Below are 19,489 nucleotides of genomic sequence, written 5' to 3' on the forward strand. Positions count from 1 at the left end.
TTGGAAAAGAAATAGAATGCAGTGAGAATCAGTCCCTTAATTTTACCTCTATTGTTGTGAGCGTAAGAAAAAATAAGTGTATGAGCTGATTCGGATTAGCCTCTCAGGTATAATTAGCCTCTCTCACCCCGAATTGACCTTCAGGTGCAGATACAGGATCCATATCGAAAACTGGAAACCACTCCTTTCCTACTATTCCTCTTCTCAGCTACATGTGAGTGCGATGCTTTGTCCTTCGTCCCGCAGTGGACTGATCGTTAAGACACGGTTCCCAGCAGATCACCGAAGTCAAGCATCACTGGCTGCGGTCAGAGTGAGGGTGGGTGACCACTTGGATCAGTCTGCGTAGGGACCGAGGGTGCGTGGTATTGGTCCTCATTAAACTGTTCTACCGTAAAGTGCTCGACTTCACGTGCAGGTCGTCGGGCAACCGAAGCGGGGGTGCCATCCCATCTGCGGAGGATCAAAATTGTGATGGTATGTCTTCGGATCATCCTCAGGGATGTTTCCCAGACCGTCGCCAATAGCCCATTGTGCAGCTCTAGTGTGACGTAAATGAACAAATCAATCAATCAATTTGTCCTTCATTGGTACTTCTCGTGGATGAGGAACAGAATGTAAACAATAACAAGAATTTGCTGTTGCTGTTTTTGTAGTTCATTTACGTCGCACTAGAGCTGCACAATGACTTTACGGTAGAACAATTTAATGACGACCAATACCGCATACCCTCGGTCCCTACGCAGACTGATCCAAGTGATCACCCACCAGCACACTGGTCGCAACCAGTGATGCTTGACTTCGGTGATCTGCTGGGAACCGTGTCTTAACGACCAGTCCACTGCGAGACAACAAGATTCTGAAACCGGAGCAACATTTCGAAAACTTTGGACCTATCCCACCATTTACGAAGCTGCGTCATTTACCGAGGCTTCCTTACACTCCCGGACGCAGCACTTCAAGTAAATGCTCAAGCAAAAAAATATCAAACTTACGTAAGTGAAAGTGAGAGATTTGGCAAAAATCCGTAAGTTAAAAACCCTAACGTAGTGGAATATCAGTTTAACTTCGACCGCAAAATCAAAATAAACATTTACAATAGATGTACAGTTTGTCTAAAGTAAGAACTCCCCATGTCATCCGTCTGGACCCGTGGTGACTATTTTAATGAGGTATAACTATTTCAAGTAGGGGTGTGGGGTTACTGTTTTGGGTCGGGTCAGCGAAAGAAGGGAAATCTTTTTCTTTGGTCTATTGTGTTGTGTCCCTCCCTGAAATGAGCTATTCCTGTTTCCATAGCAGCAGGCGGCCTCAGACTTTTTTGCTGGGGGAGTTCTTACCCTATACAAATTATACATTATCTCTTGAAAATTGTGGCATACGATTCAAGATGCCTTACTCAACGTAAAACTGTGGTACTATGAGCAGAAAAACTCGGTAGATAATAGATTTTAATGAATTCAGCAATTGGCGATCGAAATAGCTATAGGTTGCGTTGAGCAGAACTGTTTACCCATGGCAACACTTTGAATGCTTTCACCATTAGCGTGTGGAGAGTCATAGGAGAAGAAATGCGTCAGTTTCTCTCGTGATTTTCAAATAAATTAAAAAATATTAAGTTAGGAAACTACATGGAACTGAAAACTACATTGAGCAGAATTCTAAAAGAAAGCGTCGTGGAATTATTCGCGATCGCATCGCTCGAATACGCCATCTAGGGAGTTGACCGATTCCATGTCTTGACCCTCCTCCTCTTCTCAGCTGTATAGGAATGTTCTACGATGTTTTCCTCCTTGATAATTTTTTTCTTATATATATATATATATATATATATATATATATATATATATATATATATATATATATATATATATTATTTTTTTTTTTCTTTTTTTTTTTTTTTCCTTTTTTTTTCTTTTTTTTTTTTTAAATTTCCACAACGCTTTCTTCTAGAGCTATGTTCAATGTAGTTTTCAGTTCCATATAGTTTCTTAACTAGAAAATTTTGAATGAACCAATTGTTGTAAGATCTCACGATTCATTTCGAAACTTCATTAATACATTTCTTCAAATTCGCATTCCACGTCCATATTTTTAGTTCGGAGGCAAGCTTAAACAAAAAACAACATTTAACAGCCATAAACACCGTGCTTGTGGCTTTGTCTTTGTAAAGTAAATCACGTCAAATATTGTTTAAAAACGTAGCATCTAAAATAAACGTGAGCATGCTCAGTTGCTTCAATTTTGCGTACAGGAAAGTTAAGAATCTAACGTAAAACAGCGAAATCTTCCAATTAACTTACTTATTTTGCTTAGAATTGAATTTGCTTGTAATTTACCATTCACAAGATTTTAACGTATTTATAAATTTCAAAATCTCGTGTGTCATTAATCGATTAAAAAAAATTAATGCCACGATATATATAAAGTGTAAGGATTTCCTTGATTTAAGTGTTTCCCTAATATTTTAAGTTTTCAAATAAAGTTAAATGGAATTACAAATTAAATGACATGTACTACAAGTCATATTGAGAATTATAAAAGTGTAACAACATAGGAAGACGTGTTTTTAGAACTATATCAAAAGTAGTTACTCGGAGGTATTGATACGAATTTTAAAAGCTACCATCTCCCCAGTGCTTTACTTCATACGGTTCTCTGTCCATACTTCTAGCTTTGATATTGTTTAAAACTCCGCAATACTTACTTTAGACATAAATTAAATAGATTTTAGAATTTTGCGTAACTCTTTATAAATTATAAATTTATAAAGAGTTATTAGTTAATAATAACTCTTTATTAGTTTTAAAATAAAGATAGAAGGCGAATTGATAAATCTATTACTTCTATAATAATGCACAAATTAGATGCTGCAGTACCAATAGTGTTATCATTAAGAATTCAGTTAGTGCCATCTATAAGCGGCTAATATTCATGAAAAATCCATGCAGAAAAATACAGCCTCTTATGCGAATTCAGAGATGCGATTGAGAACCTGATTTGTGACAAGTCGTTGCTTTGAAACTAAACCGTAGTAACTCAAAAAAATCGGAAAAATGAGATATTTGGGTCCTTTTGTGTAAAAAAAAATCACCATTTTTGAGAAACAACGTGTTATCTTCATAAGTTCCATAAAATTAATTTAAAGAGTAGATAAATCGTTATCGCATTGGCGCGATTCGACTTCTTGAAAAGTTAGAAATCGCTCTCCTGAAAAACTTGCTTTTTTGAATTACCACGGTTTATTTTCAAAGCGACGATGTACAATATTTACTTGCAAAAATTGTATCAGGTTGTATCAAAACTTGCATCAAAAATAGTTACTTGCAAAAATTGTCTATCAGGTTTTTGCTCGCTGCTGCGAACCATTCGCATGTGGTGAAAAAGGTCCCTAAATAAGAATGATTTTAACTGCGATGAGAATGACTTTTTTTTTTAAACTTTTGCCAAATATGCTAGTTATGATTCAAGTTTTTTGTAAAAGTAATTCCATTCGTGCAATTCTAATGCGAAGAAATTGTAAACGTCGCACGATTGGTTTGTTAATTGCAACTAAAAAGCCATTCACACTGTCCACGCAGAAATCAAATATTCGAATTTGGAGATGCGAGCGAGAACTTGATGGGTGATTTTTTCCCGGGTAAATATATTTCACCAATCACTTTCTAGTTCACGAATTTTTTTATGTGAAGTGTGAATGACCCCTGAATGATCATTCTTGCTATATCCGAATTATGCATGCGGTATGTTGCTGGATACGACCCTCAAGCAATTTATTTTTAAGGACCATTCTCACTAAATGTGATTCACGCACCTTCGAATACCATAGAGAAAAAGGAGAATCTGATTGGTAGATTTTTCACAGGAGAACATATTCTACCAATCAAGCTCTTATTTACTCTGAAAGGAAGTGCATGAGTATGCAGTGAAATGGCCTTTTACTTGTACTTCGTAAATGCACGTGCGCTTTTTGCACATTTGGATGTAACAAGAATGTGCCTTAACAAGGCGTTTTTAGAGCTAGTAATTTATTTTTTAGTCAGTCAATGAAAATCTGGTAGACAAGTTTTCACTCTGGAATATTCTTCACCAACCTGAGGTTTCCTTAACGTAAAACACTTTCTTATGCGAAAAATTAAAGGCAGTAAGAATGGTTCTTGAGGTGGTAAATGCAAAGCATTGATATAGTTATACCGTCGTTTAAGATCATTCTTCATTAGTTTAAACATAACCGAAGTGGTCTGTGCAATAAAAGTTACTATTAATGGTTTTAGATGGTAAAAATTAGGAATAGAAAATGATATCAAATGGAATGCATAAAATGATTTGAATCGAACCTGCTATTTGCTCTCCATCTTATTATTTGCGGAAGGACAGTCAAGGAACAGAACCTACAATCACGGAAGCCCGGTCATTTAGTGTATGTTTATGCAATTTTATTTCTTTTGAATGGCAACTCCAGGAATCGCAAACAACAATTGATGGACTCAGATTGTTGCAAATGAAAAGGTGTGTGCAATTTGTCTAAAATTGAAACTGGATGGGAGTGTGTATCAACCGGTAAGATTATTAGCTTTCTCTTTATTGCGTTCGCTTTATCAGCTGCTCTGTCGTATTTTTCGGTACTATTGATCATGACGTCGTCCGATCTCCCAGATCGCTTCGTTTACCAACATACTGGCAGTCGAAAAATAAAACGCGCGCTTTTCTTTTACACCACGTGAGTTTGTGTATATTTTGTGCGCTCTAAACTGATGAAAACATTCTGGTAAATAAATTTAATCCCCTTTTCAATATAATCCGCAGAATCAAAATATTTCTACTTTGAAATGACCTACCGAAATCGCATTGTTGTCGACCTGTCAATCACCATTTACCAAGATATATGAGGTTATGGTTCAGTAATTTATTGCTTTGTGCTATAATTCATTATTATATGTAAAAAAGATACTGTATTTTGCTTGATCTCTTCTTCCGTATTTTTTATTATACCACACCACCAACAATCAGACTGCATTGTTCAGCCAAATGTGTAAGGTTAATATGTTTGCCTTTTGAGGCCGCGTTTAAAAATTTTTACCTGATCGCAACAGTTGAAACATCTAATATCCACAAATATATAATCAGAATTAAACTTTAACTTGTCCAGAATGAACTCATACTCTTGCCCTTAATCCTAACATAGTATGTTCTTGTAAAGAGTATATAATGAAAAATGACAGATATCTCTTACAAGCAACAAACAAATATAATATTATTGATAAGATCTTTGTAACGATTTTTGATAAATGTTTAAGTCTTAATTTGTATTGATTTTCTCAATGTAGTCTTAAGATGGGAATATAGTTGATACAAATTTAATATGTAGATCATGGATGCAAAATTATTAGAATCCGCCATTTAATTAAAATTTGGGTCATTCATTGAAATATTCATTTACAGTATTATTTAACTAAAGTTTAATATTTTTAGACTGAATTTCAAGTTTAAAGCAAGACTTGTGTTACACCATAGAACTACATTTCAAGAGTCATCTAAATGGGTTGATAAATCGTGGAAGACTTATATATATAAAATATGAATTATAATTGTTTTTTAGATTCAAGCACTATATATTTGTAAACTTCACACAGTTTAACAGTTCAGTAAAACAAAATAGAGGTCTGTGGAAAAATGAGGTTATTGGGTTAACTTCTCTTTCCTATTTATTTTAAAGTTGAGAAATTGTAGTTATTTTCAATGTTTTTACTTAGAAAAAGTTGCTCTAACCATTATGTATAATAATAATACCTGGGGTCTGTCCAGACATTTTGTGAAAGGTCCTGCTTTTGTAAAATTGTGAAAAAACTATTCATAATTTGTGAATATAGAATAATCGTTAAGTCACATTCTTTCAACCGGGGTCCTGTTTTGTGAATTTGCTCAAATAGGGTCTGGTTATTGCAAAAAACCTTTTCAAGGACTTTCGAAATTGTAAATGGATACAAGATTAAGCTCAATACTGCAAAATTATAATAAAAAAATTAAATTTTAAAAAATAAACAGATGTTGCTGCTATTAAATTAGAGGTGCAACATACAAATATTTGGCATTTAGCCTATACTGCACAACATAGAATAATCATTTTGGATGTATAATAGAAACAAAATCACTCACATTTTTAATAATTTCAATTGACATATTTTAAATATTACAACTTAGTTAAGTATCACTTCTAATGTGTTTCACATTAAGTAAACTTAAACAATTCTTAAATTTAAAATAGTTTTTTTAAAAGATTGACATAAGTTAATTTTTATTTACTTAATATTTTATTAATTAATTTTATGAATAATATATTGCTCAATAATTTATTTGCAAAAAAAATATCATTTAATATCAAAAATAATGTTCATGCGCTATTTGTAGAAGTAGAAATATTTTCTTAGAATACTGCATTTAGAATTTATAAATTTTTTTGACTTCAAAGCGGTTAAGGTAAATAATATAAATGTAATGAGATCAAACTTAGCCTTAGAATTAAAGCAGAAAAACATGATTAACAAAATATTGGAGCAATATACGTCGATTGATTGCCAGTAGATTTGAAAATCTCCATAATAACTGAATATTCAGCATCAGTGAATTTTTCCCTCCTATTTACAATAATATGCTGTCTATCGAATGTCTCTTGTGAAGGGTCCGATAAAAAGATATAGATATCACGAAGGGTTTGTTCTTAAGTTGAAATATTTTGTGAGAATTATTGAAGGATATTTTTAAAAAGTACTGTTAATGGACCCAAATTTCTTCTAAGCAGACCCCTGAATACGGTGAAAAAAATTTTATATGCTTTGTTCAATTAGTGCCAGAATCATAGAGTTACTGATGCTTTAAAACAATAGAATAGGTATTATCTTCTAATCACACAGGGCTGTCTACCCACCAACCCAAAAAAACCTGGGTTTGATTTTTTAAAAGGAAAAACCAATAAAACCCATATTTTAGTGGGTTGTTTTAAGAAATGACAAAAAAAAAAGGAATTGGTTTGCCAACGCATTTTTAATTCATTTCACGCATTTTTAATTCGTGACGCATTTTATCATTTTTAAGCAAATAACCTTGATTAAATGCTAAAAAGTTGGGCAAAAACTTTTTAATACATTTTTGAAATTTTCCTTTTATGGTAATATTTTAAAGAATATTTTAACGTAGCAGAAATGGAACACTCTTTGTATTTTACCAAAATATTTTAATCTCATTAATATCACATAATTTACAAAATTTTATTAGAAAATTATGTAATTTACATTAATGGTATATCAGCAAAGTAAAAATAATATGAATGTCACAAATTTGTTCTAAGTTCTGTAATGGTCTCTTCTGGTTCTGATTCACTCATTAAATCTTTAAACTTCAAGCTATTTCTTGACATAAACTGTTTTGCAGTTTGCAGTCTATTTTTCAAACCAAGTCCACATGTAGAAAACCTGCATTCAATAGCTGCTGAGTTTGCTCACAGCCAGCTAACTGAACCATAAAATGGGCGAATTCTTTTTTCTCTGCCACACTTTCATTAAACAATGAGTGTGGGCGCATATTTGATCTTTTATTCTGAAACACAGAAATAGAATTAACTATCGGCATTTTTCTAAGAAAATCAATCATCTGCCAGGGGTCTGTTTTGAAGAAATTTGGGTCCGTTAACGGACCCTTCACAAAATAATTTATCTTTGAATCGGACCATTCACAAATTAGTTTATCTTCATTATGGTTTTGTAAATCGAATAAACACTTCCCGGGGGGATGGGAAAGAAGACAGTTCGAGACAAACTAAGTCACTTTAAATGTGTTACTTAATGCGTAACACATTTAAAGAGATGCATTACTAAGTTGTGTTAATTAAAATATGTCAATTGAAATTATTAAAAATGTGAGTGATTTTGTTTCTATTATTCGTCTAAAATGAATATTCTGTGTGGAGCCGTATAGGATAAATACCAAATATTTGTATGTTGCATCTCTAATTTAGTAGCAGCAATTGTTGAGCAAAACTTCTTGAAAAGGTTTTTAGAAATTTATGCACTAACAGGACCCTATTTGCACAAATTCACAAAAGCAGGACCCATGTTGAATGAATGTGACTTAACGCTTATTTTATATTCACTAAATAATCAATAGTTATTTTACAAAAACGGGACCTTTCACAAAATGTCCAGACAGACCCCTGTCTACCGCTTTCCTCATGTATTTAGAAAGTATTTTTCCATTGCATTTTGAATTCAGCATATTAGCTACAAAATGGGAAGGGGTAAGGGCTTGATCACACCCCTTTTCAATATTTTTTTCATGTGGACTTAGAGGGGTCTGTCCAGGTCAAATTTGTTACCGTTTAACGGTATTTTCACCAATTCAACTTTCGGAAAGTATTTAAATATTTTTGAAAATATTTACCTACTTTACCATATTTTTGTGTTGATTTTTGAACTTTTAATTCTCACAAATTATGACTAAATTTTCACAAAATAGGTGCCTCTCAAAAAAACCTAGACAGACCTCTGACTTAGAGATTCTCATTGTTTGGTTGGTTTGAATTCTGATTCTGTGTTACTTTTCAAATTAAAAATTTTGTGTGACTGATAAGTACTAATCAAAGAAATCTCCATTTTTGTATTCTGATATCAATCCTTAATTGTTGAAAATGAAAGAGCTACTGAGTTGGAAAGAATATTGGGTGTTTTTCTGATAGGACTGTCTATTAGTTATAACCAAACTATATTTTAAAATATCCATGTAGGACAAAGTTTAAATTAAATTACTGAATTGAAATTGAAAAACATTTTTGACTATATTTCACCTAATAAAAATAAAATGAAGCAGTATAATAATTTAATTTGTTTGTTAAGCTTTTTAAAATAAAATTTATGTTTAACTTATGTTCTAATAGTTACACTGTAAACTGTCATAGATTTAGTAATAAAATTGTATACTATGTAATAAGATTGTACCTGCTAAGAATAAACTATGCTTTATACCAAAGAATTAAACCCAATAAAGCCCACCTGGGTTGGGCTAGTTTTTTCAGCCCTGTCTCACAGTTAATATTTATAACATTTCAATTATTATTAGTAGCTTAGTTTACACAATTCAACTTCTTAATGTGAAATTTTAAGGAAATAAATTGTGCCATTGGATTCAAAAAAGTCATTTTTTTACTTTGTTGTATATTCTGATGGTTTTATTTGCCACCAAAATGCTTTATATGGTAGAGTAGTGGTGCACAACCCTTTTGAGTTAAAGGCCACTTGTGCAGCAGGTAGATTAACAATGGGCTACACACATATTTAGTCAATTAGCTGCAGAATGATTATATTTTAATAAACATTAGTGTTCTGAGCACTAAGTCAATAACATATTTGCTTAATAATAATATCTTAATAACATATTTGCTGCACATGAAAATGCACCACAAAAACTGCCAAAAAAATGATTGAAAAACAACTTGGATTTGCAATGCAATCGGCACAAATTAAGCACGGCAAAAGGTGATCGATTAAATGTGCCGTTTATAACTCCTATGAGTCGTAATAAATGTATCGGGAATTTATAAACCATGTGGAAATTGGTAGTTGCCAAAAAAATGATCTAAACATCATTTGGCTTTATGATGAAATAGGCAAAAGCGAAGCGTGTCAATAATTTATCATTTAAATGTGCGATTTAAAACTCTCGTGTCATAATAATATTGTAATAAAAATACTGGATATTCAATATCGTAATGAAAATACATGCGGTAAAGCGTAGCAATAATTGCCTTTAAGAAAACATTAATTTTATGCTGAAATCAATACAAATAAAGAACATCAAAAAGTAATAATTTAAAACTCATAGATCGTTTTAAATGTATCAAAATCTTAAAAACCTCACAGAAATTGGTAATTATAAATGCTAACGAGGATTGAAATGTCACTTGGATTTATGATGAAATCGGCAAAAATGACTAAATTTGAAATTTGGTTATTGTCATATCGTAATAAAAATATTGGGTCTTTTAAAACCATGTAGAATTTTGTGGCAATGACCAATAAAAAAGCTATTGAGAAACAACATAAATTTACACTAGAATCAGTGCAAACTGCTTGCATTAAAAAGTGATGACTCAATATTTTGCAATTTAAAATTTTCGATATTTTTTATCTTGTCTAAAAAAAAATTCATTGGGCTCAGAAGTTCCCATGTGAGCAATTATTTTAGAAACATCTTAAGATATTGTGTTTAAGGTGGTGTAAAATGAAAAAAAAAAATCTGAATTTGAGATAAACTGATGAGCAGCAGATTTAAGATTTTTTCTGTCTTGCAAAAATATTTAAAACAAAAAGTTGTTCTTTTATCACCTAGAATGTGACCATGCCTCCAGAGTAGAGCATTTTAGAAAGACTAGAAGAAATGTATGTGAGGGGGCTATAGTCAAGAAACAGGGTTCCCACGGGTCAGGGAGAACAGGGAAAACCTGGAATTGTCAGGGAATTTTATTTAAACTCCAAAAATCAGGGAATAGTCAGGGAAAGTTGCATTTTTCTTACAAAAACCTGGAAAATTCCTTTATTTTTCCTGGAAAAAAACCAGTCTTAAAATTGTCAGTTACAATACTCAGTTATTGAGATTCGAGTTAAATAATTCTAACATCTATTACAATTATTTATTGTAAAAATTTTACATTTTAGACATACTGAAATGCTTCCTTCCTCATGTAATGATATTTATTTTACACGAAAAAATCTAATACTTGGCATAACAAATGAAAGAATCCAAATTTTCTGATGAAAAATTTCTTAGTATAGATAAAATATGGTATGGATTTTCATTGAAATTTTCCTGGAATACCTGGAAAAGTCAGGGAATTTTTTTTCTGAAATTGAGTGGGAACCCTGAAGAAAGCATGTTCTTTCATTAATATATGTAGAATTCCAAGCGTAACAGAGAGGAAATCACAGGTATTTTATCCTAAAAAATTTATTAAATATATGTGAAAGCAAAAAATTGTGCAGTAATAAGCTACTTCAACTGGCAATGTTTAATTTAATTGCATAAAATAATAAAAGAGCCTCATAATTTAATTACCAGGTAATTAAAAGCCTCCGTAACAGAGGGGACAAAGAAAATCCCACATTTTTGACATGCACTATTATTTTCTCTATATTCTGTGATTTGGAACATCCTGAACATTATTTGTAATTCTTTTTTATTTTGAATTATCACATTTCAAGGTAAAATAAATTATTACCAGACTTTTTAAATTGTTAACACATTTTTGTTAACTTCGAAAAATGCAGTGTAACAGAGGGGGCAGTTTGCAAATTTTACGTAGTTACAGGGAAATATCATGTCATTTAATTAAACATTGCGCCTTAAAGTAGCATATTATTGCACAATTTTTTATTTTCACATATATAATACATTTTTTATGACAAAATACCTGTGTGATTTTCCCTCTGTTGCACTTGGAATTCTACTACTGGTTTGAGTTGGCATGGAATTCAACATATTCTCTTCCTTTTGCTTAGAACAGGGGTCGCCAAACTTTTTTGATCATCGACCCCTTTATAATTTTTCGAAATCTACATCGACCCCCATAAAAGTAATTTTCTGTTAATTAAAATAAAACTCCATTAGATACTATATTTGTATTATTTGTTTTATGATTTTAAACATTTATTAAAGTAATAGTACATTGTGTAACAATAGTTTTATGAAAAATATATTAATGTTGAAATTTAAATACCTTAATATTTATTAAATAATAAGTAATTATAAATAAGTAGAAATAATGAGTAAAGGGAATACGGATTAGTTTCATAGATGTCATTAACCATTAACTATTTGAAAATATTTTTTTTTTAAAAAAACAACCCGGGTGTGCAAAACTTGATTGGCCCTACTCTTAGAGGAGTGATTTACATAGAGAGAACCAGTCCTCCTTCCCTTGTTGCAAAGAACGTTGCCATGTGATTCTGGGACAATTTTAGCTCCAGCCTTTTGCAATGAAGGTGGATTGCTGAGCTTTGTTTTGAACAATAAAATTCAATAAAAACGGTCATATACTGCTGTGCATACGGATGTGAAGAAAAATTCATAAAAGGAGGGCCTTTTACATTTCACAAATAAGATTTTTATTCTTTTGCATTCACTTATAAACATTTATTTGCAATTTGTATGTGAGCCGTCAGGTTATGGAATTAATCAAATTGGTTTTTAACTAGCAAAATAGCTATTATTTTTTATATTAATATTTAAATTAATAGATTATAATGTAGTCAACATTTGTAGGTATTTTCATTACAATTAAATTTCATATTGATATAAATATTTTGATATTTATATCAACATGAGCCGTCAGGTTATGGAATTAATCAAATTGGTTTTTAACTAGCAAAATAGCTATTATTTTTTATATTAATATTTAAATTAATAGAATGTATAGTAATGTAGTCAACATTTGTAAGTATTTTCATTACAATTAAATTTCATATTGATATAAATATTTTGATATTTATATCAACATGAGCCGTCAGGTTATTTTGAGCCGTCAGGTTATGGAATTAATCAAATTGGTTTTTAACTAGCAAAATAGCTATTATTTTTTATATTAATATTTAAATTAATAGATTATAATGTTGTCAACATTTGTAGATATTTTCATTACAATTAAATTTCATATTGATATAAATATTTTGATATTTTTACTGCTTTTCGATGAAACGCATGCATCGGATTTGGTGCGTTTTTTTCACGCCAATATTTTGCAAACAAATGGCTTTTTATTTTCGCTCTGTAACTTTTATTGATGCATTTAAATAATTTTTTTTAATAATTTCACACAGATTTAATTATATATTTTAGTTGTACAAACTTAAAAATATGTATAAAAGTACATTTCATGTAATAACAAAAAAATTTGAATCAAAAATAAAATTATCTTTTAATAAATTCCGTTATTAAATAAAATTTATAAGCCGAAGAATCATTTTTTTTATTATTTAGAAAATTATTTTATTGCATTGGAAAAATTGTTTGGATATTCATATTTATTTAGTAAATTTTATATTTATTACTGTATACATTTATTATTCAGGAAAATATTAACTAGGTTATTATAGATTCTATTTTTAATAATGGGTCCTATTATTAACTAATTATTATAGGATGTCAAAGGTGTGGCTATTAATTATTTTTATCTGTCTTTTATTTCGATTTCTGAAAATAAGGGAGTAATTCTCTTTTTGGCCATTAATTAATTTTTTTTAATATAAAATTTGAAATAAATTTTTGCAATACTTTTTTTAAATAAAGAGGCAAATAACAAAACCAAAATTTGTTATTTTAGTTTAAATACTTTTATTATTTTTATGTTAACTCACAAAAATGTAAATTGTGTGCATTGGTTAAAATTAATGAATACCACATGGCAGGCAAACTAGAAGCCCAAATTATGGAGCATTAAGTAACATTAATATTAAATATTTCATATTTATTTTAAAAGTATTAATACTAATAAATGATAATGATAAATATTATTATTTATTTTAAAAATAAAACATTTTGTTTTTATAAGAGAAATTATCAATAATGAATAATACTAAAACCATAAAAAAGTTATGTAGATCTGTGTTTATATTTGAATAAAAAAATTTGCTATTTTAGTTGTCCTGTTAAAAATTTTTATTATTATATGTAATCTCAGTAAAAAAAAAAATGAAAAAAAAATATGATTAAAATTAATTATAATCGCATAATTTATATCTTGGGTTCAATTCTGTTTGTATCTTAGATTCAAAAAATCATTATTTTTATTTCATTGTTTGGTAAAATCTTATTTAACTATTATTATTAGCTTTTTATAACTAAGCAATTAAAAGTAAATAATTAAATATGTAGTGCGCATATTATAATGTATTTTGATTTTAAAACTCATCTTTTGCAATCACGAATAAAATAGGGAATGCATTCAAAATAATTTTTAAAAAAGAGAGAAATCTAAAGGTACTCTTTAAAATATTCCTTTACAATGCGACCGCCAGCTAGGAATTTTTCGCCAAAAACGTAATCTTTGAACAAGTTTTCAGAACCCAAACAATAGACTGGCTATCTCTACCCTAATATCTCCTCTAAAATAGTACTTGGCAAACCCTGTTAATTATTACTATTATATCACTACTTTCATTATAAAAAAAAAAATTTTTATTATTTTTTATTGATTGATTTAAGAAAGGAAAGGTCCTTAATTTTTCAAAAAGTTCTTAATTTTTTTCAAAAAAAGTCCTTAATTTTTGCTTTGTTAAAAGAGTAGGAACCCTGTTATAGATAATAATTGCAGATAAAATTTTAAAATAATAATGGTTTGTTTATTTTAAAGTAACATCACAAATATTGAATTTTAACACTCGCATCTTGAGACTTATTTCTTATGATGCTCAATGCAGAGAAATGCTTTCCATATTAATTAATCCATGTTAAACATTTAGTACTTAAAAGGTTTATTGTTTTAAAGATTTAAACAATCGTTTTTAGCTTTGTATATTTTGAAGACTTGAAAGTCTATGTTTACAGCACTTAAAAATTCTGTAATAAAGATAGTATTTGAAATCAGCCTAAAAATATATTTTACCCAGTTTAAAAATTCTTCAAATCTGAATATATTTTGATTTAGTTAATACAAAGATAGACAGTAGACTTTAAGCTAACTGAATGGAAATATAGTCTTTGCATTTGAGATGCTTCATTTAAAAAGATAACTAATGTAAGTAACATTAGTGTAATTATTAAGCAGCCAGATTTTTTTTTTTTTTAAATTATTTATTACACAAAATAAAGAATTAATTTGCTTTAAAAACCAACTATTGTGTTATTTTTTAATATTTTTTTCAATGTTTTCATCTTGATAGACTTCTATTTTTATTTCAAAATATAAACATTTTTCTCACTTAAAAAATACTGTGCATGGTCAATTGGATTTTCTTTAATACATAATACCCCAGTATTAAGGTAAAAAAAAAAAAAAAAAAAAAAAATTAATTCGCATGGGTTTTTTATTTAAGAAACTATCTGCATATTGTGCATAATAAACCACACTAATACCAAAAATTATTGGAAAAAAAAGTTTTTTTCTTGTTGAATAAAATAGAAATCTGAAGTGATTTTGACTGGGGGATCTGGGGGAAAAAAGAGGATTATTGCAATGTTCAATAAACGTAACAAATTGTCTGTTAACTATAAAGATCCGTGTAAATAAATCTCACATCTATGGAAATTATCTCGTGATTTAAACAACTCTCTTACTGGGTCAAAGAAATCTAGTGTTTGATTTTGCCTAAACAGATAATTATGGAATTTTAAATGTACTGTTAGTAAAATGTTGACACTGATGATCAACTTCTATTCCTCTTGTAAATATTTCACTGCAAAATAACTAAATATTAATAGATTTATTAAAGTAGAACAATTTATGGGTAGTGCGCAAAATGAAATTGAATGCCTTAATATTAATAACAGGATCTAACATTGAATATGCTAAATTATTAGTGCAGATTATAATTTAGTTACTAAATCAACCTCTTTTTATCTATATATTCTCAAATTTAATTTTGTTGAAATGTTTTGTTGTATTCGTTAAAAGCTTTACAAAAAAAAAAAAATTAGTAACGAAATATCCATTGATGACAGAAGTACTTCTCTTATTCCTCAACAGATAGTGCTACTGCCAGTACTGTAGTATGTTGAGTATTAATAGTTTTAATTATAAATAATGGTTTTAAAAGAATCTTAGATGAAGATTAATATACATATTTTTTACTTCGCTAAATGTAAGTGCTTATATTTCCAATTTTGAATTTCTCTTTTTGACTTACATGATTACGTATGATGCATCAAAACTTAACTCGTAGTACAAGAATAATGACGCTAATAAAGTCTCTGTTATTTTATTTCTCCAATGTTGGCAGGTATGACAATTTTTTTCCTTTTTTTTTCTTCTTCAAAACATTTAGATTCTTGACCCTGAAGATACGGGAATTGCCATAATCCCTAAAATATGGTTTCTATAATTTAGGCAAGGGAGTCATTAAAAGTTGATGTTAATTTTGTCTTTTTTGCATTTTTTATCATTTCTGAAAGAAACCATTTTTTAATTTCTATTTTTTAGGAACTATTCAACAAATGTATTCATATTTTGAATTTTATCATGTAAAAATTTATATAGTAAATTAGATAGCCTAGAAAATCTTCTAACCTACGGTTTAGATTTTTTTTATTTTATAATTACTTCTTTTTTTATTTGTTTCAATAGTTTTGGAGATACAGTGAACTGTGTAAAGAGTAATATTATTATAGTTTAACTTTTGATGACTGCTCTCTTTAAACTTCAGGTATTAGGACCAGCTTTTATGGCTACTCCCCATATTTTAAGAATCAAAAAATCTAAATCAAAACAATTTTATATTTGCTCCGAGAAAGTGGGTACATTTGTGTATCTGATTTTATAACTTAAAGTATCATGTGCACAAATTTATTTGCATATTTAAGGATAGTTCTTCAAACCATTTAGAAAATCGAACCGTTAGTTCAAAAGTTACTTTTTTCTTCGTTTTTAATTAAGAAAAAAACTATTACTCTGATGAAATATTTTTTTAATAGGTGAAGGTGGCCATTTTTCTTTGTGTGTCTGCAAAATATGTGATACAATGACGCCAAATTTATGAGATATTTACTACAAAAATAGTCATAAGATATTTTTTATTGATATTAGTAGCTTGGTCTTTTATCTGTTGCTTGAAATTAAAAACTGTTATGTGCGAAACTTAAAATTTGACCTGATGCCCTACTATATCTCAAAATAGTGTTTAACTAGAAATTTTTAGTGTATTTAAATAATCTGAAACAGCAGTTGGTAACTTTTTTCCTGGATTTTTGTTCCAGGTAATCTTGATCTTAGCTTTGTCAGATTGCATAATAATGTTATGTAAAAGCTAGTTGAAAAAAATTAGGATTTTTTTAAAAATTTTTTATTTAGTGGCTTACATAAAAAAAGAATTTGTCCTTTCTACTTGGAAAACAAAGCAGTTTTTCTGAGGTACTCATTTCTATTCTATTTAATTGTTTTAGATCAATTTTATTCTTTTTGTAATAGATTGAATGATTTTTAATCATTAGGTTTAAAATGTTGTCAAGTGGTTACTTTATTTAATGAATGAGAGAAAGAATATTAACAGTATGATTTCTTCTAGCTACGTTGGCCAACATGAGAAAACACAACCCATGGATGAGGACTCTGAGCAAGATAAGAAGCAGCAAGCTGAGTCTCGAAAGCCACAACCATCATCTTCTAGGCAACCATCTATGATTGACAGCTCCTTCTCTTCTAATGCAACTGGTAATTCTTTTCTCACATACCTTAGAATACCTCTCACATACCTATTTAAACAGATATTTTGTAGACCAGAAAGATAGCAGAATGATTTAGAATTATCACTTTTTGTATGAGTTCGATTTGATACAATTCTGTCATAATTTCAGGTCGTTGGATGATAGTTTTTAAGTAATTTATCATTTTTCTGCCCTTCACGCGATGTTTCAAATTCTGACATTTCTTATGTAATATTATTATGTTTTAATTTGTTGTCATGCCCTTCAATGATAGTTTTTTTTTCTTGGGAGTTTATGGAAGTTAATTATTTTTTTATTCTTTTCGCATTCTGATATTTCAATAAAATGTTATTATGACATTCAAATTTGAGTAATCCCTCTTTAGCGTGATTAATTTATCGTTTCGATTATTCGATTTAAAACGATTCTATCAGAATTTCAGGTCATTGGTTAATAGCTTTTAAGTAATTTATAATTTTTCTGTTCTTCACTCTTGATTTTTCAAATTTTGACATTTCGTATGCGATCTTATTATGTTTTAATTTGTTATCGCTTTCTGGTGAGTTTGATATCTAACAATTAAACTATTATGTCATGTCGTTTGATGATAGTTTCCTTTTTTTCTGTATTAGTTAGTTATCATTTTTTAGTCCTTTTCACATTCTGATATTTCAATAGGATGTTATTATGACATTCAAATTTGGGTTTGGCATGTTTGATTTGTGATTTATTTATCAAATTTTCTTGTCTTTGGATGATAATTTGGCCTTTTTTTACATGATTTTTTGTTGGATGATAGTTTTTAAGAAATGTATCATTTTTCTGATCTATGATGTGCAAAAATATATTTGTCGTATTATTATCTATAGGCTTAGTGCAAGCATCATCTCCTTCCAATTGTAATAAATTCTGCCTTATGACCAAAATAATATATACCCTAATGATGTGTAAAAATGTATTTGTTGTTGTAGGCTTAGTGCAAGCATCATCTCCTTCCAATTATGATAAATTGTGCCTGTCCCTTTTGTGTGGTCTTCCCAATGAGCAGGAGTTGGCCCTCAATGTTTGCACCATTCTCTCCAATGAGGGATCTTATATGCTTCAGCTGGAGCAAGCACCCAAGTTAGTCGACCTACTCATTGCTCAAACAGGAGTTTGGCGATTAGGTAAGACTTTTATTTTCCTTGTTTCCTACGTGTGTATCTCAATTGGGCAAGATGTAATAACTCTTATTAATTAATGAAATGGTATTGCCGATTAACTTTACTGTTCTGTAGAGAAGAGTGCTCTTTATAACTTTGTATTTTATTCAACTTAAGTGTTCTATAGTGGCACTTTTCATAATAATTACACAATAGTTAGAGACACATGCAAAATGATATGCAGAACAAAATATTTAAGTTATTCTAAGATTATTGTTGATGCATATTCTTGTTAACTGTCTTACTATATTAGGATATGTAAGCTTTTGTCTCTGTAAATCTTTCATAAGATAGTAAATTACTTTAAAAAAATTTTAAATGTATTTCGGAGACAGGACAGTAAAGACATTTTACTTATTTAAAAATATATATTTTGAATACTAAATGTGTTGATGGCATTTCTTTCTTTCTTTTCTTTTTTTTCTTTCCTACTCCTTTTGAGTATTTTAAACAAAATATATCATTAAATAAGGTAATAAATATTACATAAGGAAAATAGATATTACTCCTTAAGGACACGAAAGTTTACAAAATGTGAAAATAATTCATTTATATTGAGAACAGGATTAGCAAAATTCAAGATTTTTTTTATTTTATTTATTTATTTTTAATATTTACCAGTTAAATTACCTGATAAATATATCAACAGTACTTAATATTATTTAAAAACAATAATAAAGCTAAAATAGTTGATATTTTTAACTTAAAAATGTTCAAAAATTATTTGTTAATTATTAAAAATTAATCATTAAATAAATAAGATCAGTTTATTTTTGTTCAAGGTGAACATCCTAAAATTTTAAAGACAGGGTGGTAATTTGTCAGTTAGGTATCCAATAGAGATTAGTTTAGATCTGAATACATTAAAGGAAAAAAATTATTATAAATTT

At 29.2% G+C, this 19,489-nt stretch overlaps 1 protein-coding gene across 5 annotated transcripts in view; it reads left to right on the forward strand.

Moving 5' to 3' along the window:
• Nucleotides 1–4,401: 4,401 nt before the first annotated feature.
• LOC107443872 (uncharacterized) overlaps nucleotides 4,402–19,489 on the forward strand; it is a 47,295-nt gene continuing 32,207 nt past the window's right edge. For 2 of the 5 annotated variants that reach the window (XM_087157819.1, XM_087157821.1), the window contains exons 1-3: nucleotides 4,402–4,560; nucleotides 17,259–17,404; nucleotides 18,369–18,563. In XM_087157819.1, coding sequence (XP_087013945.1) covers nucleotides 4,541–4,560; nucleotides 17,259–17,404; nucleotides 18,369–18,563 — 361 coding nt within the window. In that variant the 5' untranslated portion in view covers nucleotides 4,402–4,540. Of the gene's footprint in view, nucleotides 4,561–4,630; nucleotides 4,891–17,258; nucleotides 17,405–18,368; nucleotides 18,564–19,489 lie in introns of those variants that run through there. The other 3 variants (XM_087157822.1, XM_087157820.1, XM_087157823.1) reach the window with 3 other exon arrangements.

This window comes from Parasteatoda tepidariorum, chromosome 2, assembly GCF_982258835.1.
Source record: "Parasteatoda tepidariorum strain Cologne lab strain chromosome 2, Ptep-v5.0, whole genome shotgun sequence".
Lineage (NCBI taxonomy): Eukaryota > Metazoa > Arthropoda > Arachnida > Araneae > Theridiidae > Parasteatoda > Parasteatoda tepidariorum.